The sequence below is a fragment of the Mesitornis unicolor genome, unplaced genomic scaffold, assembly GCF_000695765.1.
Source record: "Mesitornis unicolor isolate BGI_N332 unplaced genomic scaffold, ASM69576v1 scaffold6511, whole genome shotgun sequence".
In the NCBI taxonomy this organism is placed as follows: Eukaryota; Metazoa; Chordata; class Aves; order Mesitornithiformes; family Mesitornithidae; genus Mesitornis; species Mesitornis unicolor.
This window is the reverse complement of record NW_010165708.1, coordinates 21204-27071: the sequence shown is the minus strand read 5'-3', so window position 1 is coordinate 27071 and position 5868 is coordinate 21204. Positions and strand designations below refer to the sequence as shown.

At 42.1% G+C, this 5868-nt stretch overlaps 2 protein-coding genes across 2 annotated transcripts in view; one reads left to right on the top strand and one right to left on the bottom strand.

Moving 5' to 3' along the window:
• Positions 1-317, bottom strand: part of HAUS2 (HAUS augmin-like complex, subunit 2) — a 4663-nt gene extending 4346 nt beyond the window's left edge. The window contains exon 1 of the mRNA XM_010194720.1: positions 238-317. Within this exon, the coding sequence (XP_010193022.1) occupies positions 238-317 (80 nt within the window). The remainder of the gene's footprint in view (positions 1-237) is intronic.
• A 625-nt stretch (positions 318-942) lies between these two features.
• On the top strand, positions 943-5303 carry LRRC57 (leucine rich repeat containing 57). Its single transcript, XM_010194718.1, has 5 exons — positions 943-1121; positions 2322-2457; positions 3785-4053; positions 4543-4728; positions 5262-5303. Exons 1-5 carry the CDS (start codon positions 1038-1040, stop codon positions 5301-5303), a joined length of 717 nt encoding a protein of 238 aa, XP_010193020.1. The 5' UTR covers positions 943-1037.
• The last annotated feature ends 565 nt before the right edge of the window (positions 5304-5868 follow it).

Sequence of the window (5868 nt, the reverse complement as noted above, 5' to 3'; positions counted from 1 at the left end):
GCCGCCATGTTGGGTGTGATAGAAAAGGGGCGAGTGACACGCGTCCGGTTCCGGGGGAGCCGGTGAGTGCTTTTGAGGCGTCGGTTCTCGAAGGGCGGAGGCGGAGCGCGGGGGACGGAGTGAGGGGAGGGGGGTCCGCCGCGGCGGAGTGTTGGTGTGTGGTGCCTGTACAGGTGAGTTGAGCCGGGCCTGGCCGGGCCTAGCTTGGCTTGGCTTGGCTGCCCCTGCAGGAGCTACCTGCGGTGGCGTGGCCGGGTATCCAGGGTGAGGGTGGAGTTGCGGTTGAGGCGGAGATACCGGGGTCTCCATTGGGTCATTGCTGGCTTCGCCCCTTGCTGAGGGTCCTACTGAGCCGCCTCTCACCGTCGCGGAAGGGAGTGCTTCTCTTGCGGTTCTCGTCCCGGCTGTTTACGTGCTGTATTAAGTCTTTATTCGCCACCTCCCAGCTCCAAACCTGACATTAATCCTTCGGCCTGTGACCCGGCGTCGTTGGTCTTGGGGATTAAACCCTGTAGGAGTTAGGGGAAGTGCTTGTCGTGTGTCTGCGTCGAGAGTCTCAGCAAAGGAGTCAAGTCTCTAAATGAAACAAATATTTCTAAAAACAGCAAATAAGACTGTGGTATTGACAGCAGGTCAGTGCTGGTAGGTGCCACTAAAATCACGGCTTGTCTCCGTGGAGGATCTTGTTACGCTACTGGGCCCTGAAGTAGGTGAAATGTGGGGAGTGTGCAGTTTTTCCACTTAGCTTTAACTATATTTGTTGCATCGTTTCAGTACTCAGACTGCTATGATGAAGGCACCTTGAGCTAGGTAAATCTTTTAAGCTCTAGTTGTGAGTGAGGGAGATGAGAACGCAGCAGTGAAATGATTCAGTACCTTGAAATGCTTGTGATGTTGAAGACAATACGCATAAAATGACTGGTTACGTTTGCATTATCGCAGAAACCTTGGGTTGCAGCTTTCTGCCGCAGAACAACAGAGAAAAACTGGCTGAGACTATCGCTCCAACTCTGTGCAGCTGACAGAGAACTGTTAGGATGGGAAACAGTGCATTGAAAGCCCACCTGGAGACAGCACAGAAAACTGGTGTGTTTCAGCTAACAGGAAAGGGACTTACAGAGGTAATGGAACTGTAGGGGAAATGTGGCTGTGTGTGTGTGACTGACGCTTCTGGAGAGAAATTCCTGCCTCATTGCCATAATGCACTGCATACCTGCATTTCTCATAAGTAGGGATAGATAATAATATTTCAGGATGGTTTTTTTTCTTTTTTTTGCAGAGCAGATTATTGCTTGCACTGTTGTCAGGTTGAGGATTTATTTGCCAGGGCACTTGTACGCTTATGAGCTTACGCTTTAGATTGCATATACATTCAATAAGTACTAGTTATGATGTTGTGCTGTTTTAAAAAATGCCTGTAAACTTCAGGGAAAACATGTATATTTTATAACCGTATTTTTACCTAGGAAGATACCCCACACTTTTTCATGTGTAGATAAGCTGTATTTAGTTGTAGTCATATGAACAGTCTGTACAGGCTATTAACTGGGCTTCAGGCATCTTGAAATTTATTGTGTCGGAGATTGTCTTGACTCTGACTCAAATGCAGAATAATACAATGTCCTGGAACCATAAGTCGAGTGACAGTTCACGGGATAGCCAAAATAACTATATTGCAGTCATTTTCCAAGACTTTTCTAAGGTATCTTCTTCCACTTTCCTACCTTCTGTCTTCCCTTTTCCTTTGCCAAACCAAAGGGCAGTCAAAACCACTGGCCTGTTGACTTGCTGGTGGTGACTGGTTTTTTTTCAGCTCAGTGGCAAGTGCAGATTAAAGTGGTACAGGATGTAAATCAAAGTAAGGAAAATGGTTTCTGTAATTATTTAAAAAGGAAAGCAAGAGAAGAGTTTCCCAATCCTACTCTGCTAAAATTAAGTTTTTAACCAGCTGCAGAATATCTCTGAGTGACAGGCATGGTTAAGAGAAACACACAAGAGGACTGAAACATAAATGAGCTTCTGTTATAGTATTCTGTCTTCTCCCTTTTTAATCTAAATTCTTTGATTAAAATCTACTATTTCTGGATGTTAGTCTGTCTCCTTGAAATCCCTTTTCCCTTCGTCAGATGAAAAAATTCTTCTTTTAAAATACACATTAAACAAATTTGCCAACTTAGTTGCGCGCTGTGGTGACTGGACGTTGTGATGTGTGTGACAGTATGTAATAGCAATGCAAATGTCAATTAAAATGTTATGCTCTGTAACTCGAACATTCAGAGTTGTATCAGCTGTTTAAATGCTGCGTATTTTTCTCCCCTCAGTTTCCTGAAGATCTGCAGAAGCTCACAAGCAACTTAAGGACAATAGACTTGTCGAACAACAAAATCGAGCTCTTGCCGCCACTCATTGGAAAATTTTCCTTTTTGAAGAGCCTTGTTCTGAACAACAACAAACTGAGTATGCCTGCTATTAGTACATCCACAGACTTTTAAAATAATAACCTGCTTTCTCTGATCACAAACTGAATTTAATGATTTGATTCTCAATACATCCACAGACTTTTAAAATAATAACCTGCCTTCTCTGATCAGAAACTGAATTTAATGATTTGATTCTCACAGGATGTAAATGGGAGTTTAGTCGCCTAAACTGAAATTTATAAATTTGTAAAGGGCAAGTGTGAGGAGGAAGGAGCCAGGCTCTGCTCTGGGATGTCCAATGCCCGGACAAGGGGCAGTGGTCCCAAGCTGGAGCACAGGAGGTTCAAGCTGAACGTGAGGAAAAACTTCTTTACTGTGAGGGTGCCAGAGCATGGCCCAGGCTGCCCAGAGAGGTTGTGGAGTCTCCTTCTCTGGACACATTCAAGGCCAACCTGGACGTGTTCCTGTGTGACCTGGTCTGGTGATCCTGCTCTGGCAGGGGTTGAACTGGATGATCTTTCGAGGTCCCTTCCAACTCCTGAGATTCTGTGATTCTGTGATTATCAGTTTGACAATGATTTGTACCTACTTAAAACCATAACACTTCTGTGCCGTGACTTGACTGATCGGAAGGTTTGACAGTGTCAGATGGTTTAGTACTGGCATAGAGAACAGGTACCAAAGAGCATCTGTTGAAAATGTTGCTGGCCATGCAATGGTGGTTTCTGTTTCTGTTGGATAAATGTCCAACTTTATGAAAAAATTAGGATGAGGTGAAGAAACTAACTTTTTAATGTGTTAAATGTGTATTATCTGCCCTTTTGAAAAACAAGTGTGATCTACAAACCTCTTTGACTCTATGGTGCAACTCGGGAGTGCTACAAGTTATACACGTGCAGTGAATGCTAGGGGAGCTCACCTGGTGAGGCTTATGCTGGTATGGTACGAATTATCTGAGAACGTTTAAGTGAGTTGAGTAAAACCTTTAAAGGGCTGCAGCAGACCTGAAGCTGCGAGTTGTGTGGTGCTTCAGATACCGTAGAATATGTTGGCAAAGTGAACATAATAACTGACAGGCTGACATCCTCTCGGAGTAGTGTTTTCAGCCTGTGATTTGAAGGTCTGCCTTGTCTGCAGATTATTTTGAAGATATTTGTGGAAGATGGCTAAAAGGCATGTGTTGTCAGTGGGCTTAAGTTTCTGTGCAGGGATCTGTGCTTTCATTGGAAAATGGGGAGGAATCCTGTGAGAAATTAATGTAATATAGCACTGTTTTCCATGCAGAAGCTTATTTGAGTTAAACGGGTAAGAATGTTTACTGCTCTTTGTTTAGGTAATCTCTTTGTTCTGTTATTTATCTCTAGCTGCTTTACCTGAGGAGTTGTGTAAACTGAAAAAACTGGAAACGCTACACTTGAATGGCAATCACTTGAGGCAGCTGCCGGCTTCGTTTGGACAACTTTCGGCTCTCAAAACTCTGAGCCTTTCTGGAAACCAGCTTCGGACTGTGCCTACACAACTCTGTGGTCTTCGCCACTTGGATGTGGTAGATCTTTCCAAAAACCAGATCCAAAATGTACCTGACACTGTGGGAGAATTGCAGGCTATTGAGCTCAATTTGAATCAGAATCAGGTCTGGTAACTGAGATATTACGGGCGTGTAGATTTAGGATGTGGTTTATCTTGGACTTAGTACATCCCCAGCAAGTAAGCTGAGACTATCAAAACTTTAGAGCTAAAAGACATCTCCTGTACACAGCAGAAATGAAGGATCATAACTAGAATTTGTGTGCTGATACAGCCAACTGCCTGGTTTGACTAACAAATCCTGAACTTAGTCATGCAGAAAGTTATTTGAACAGTTCCTGAGTAGGAATCTGATAACGAGATGTGTAGGTTGCCTGGCATCGTGGAAGAAAAAGAAGTTACTTGGATTTTTTTTACCATTATTATTGTTGCTCGTACATTGTAGTTAAGTGGTTACTGCTAATGTAGTTTATATCTACAACATAATTGTTTCATATTAGGCTGAAACACAAATCACTTTAATTGTTGATCACTAGCATTTTAAACCCATTTCTATATGTTTGGTTGAGTTGTTGGGTTTTTTTATTTCTACCAGATTTCCCAGATCTCGGTGCAGATCTCCCACTGTCCACGCCTCAAAGTCTTGCGTTTAGAAGAAAACTGTCTAGAACTCAGCATGCTTCCTCAAAGTATCCTCAGTGATTCCCAGATCTCACTGCTTGCAGTTGAAGGTAACCTCTTTGAAATCAAGAAACTCAGAGAGCTGGAAGGTTATGACAAGGTTTGTGTCTATTTTTTTTTTGGTCTTTTTCATAATGAAGCTTCTGGTGAAGTCCTTACTCAGTACCTTCTCCCAATACTAAGCATAAAAGCACAGTATACTGGTATTGTTCCTGGTACTGGATTTGTAACTAACTTCTGAAAAGAATTCAAAGAGTTCTTCAAAGACTTAACTTTCTCATGGGATTGCAGATCAGCATCTTTTGAAGGGTAAATAATGTCAGGTGTGTGAAGGAGTTTTTTTATGCAGCATTCTTAACTGTTTAATATTAGTTCATCCTTAACACTTGAGATGACTCTTCAGCGTTATGAGGACTTACTTTCTAAAATGTTTATCTGAATTACAGCAAATGACAAATGGCAGAAAGTTTTTCAGTGTTGTTTTGGTTTTAAATTAAAGCTCTAATGATTGGAAAATGCAAATATGCTTTAGATGCAGAGTGCTTTTGAGTCTGAGAGCAGAAGCTTAGCTGCTTTCTGCAGGGAATCTTGTATTAATTTCTGAATCTTAGTTGTTTTTTCTTTTCTTTGTAGTACATGGAACGATTTACAGCTACAAAGAAGAAGTTTGCATGATCATTATTCTGACCCTGTGTATTCCCAGTAAGAAGAGTTAGTGACTGAAGCACCTGCTTCACCAAGACAGGTGAAGATGATGATCAGTGTATTCCTCCTCTAGTAGCCTGACATGGCCTGTCAAGGCCACATTGAATAAACTCAAACTAGAGAACATGGGTATTGAACTGAACCTGCCCAGGGGCCAGTTTTGATTTTTGTGCCACTATAGCTTTTAACACAACACACGTCCTTCTTTGTCAGGGCTAGTTCTTTAACAGAGAAAGGAAATGAGTGTTTCAAAATTGCCAGTTCCCTTTTGTCAGGAAGCTGGTTGTTGATTTGTAAGAGGATTCTTTCTCCTGGAAACGCTTTTCCATGATAGCACAGGAAGTTCTACCACCAAAGCAGAGCTGAAACATAGCATGTCTTGCAGTAAGCACTACTCTGAGAAGAATTTTTACACATGAGGTTTCAGTTTATAACCTGTTTAAGTTTTTTATGAAGCACAAATAGTTGTGGCTAAGTTATTGTTTGATTAAGTGCTTCCAGTAAACAAATCAAGCTTTGAGCATCCTTTGTATTT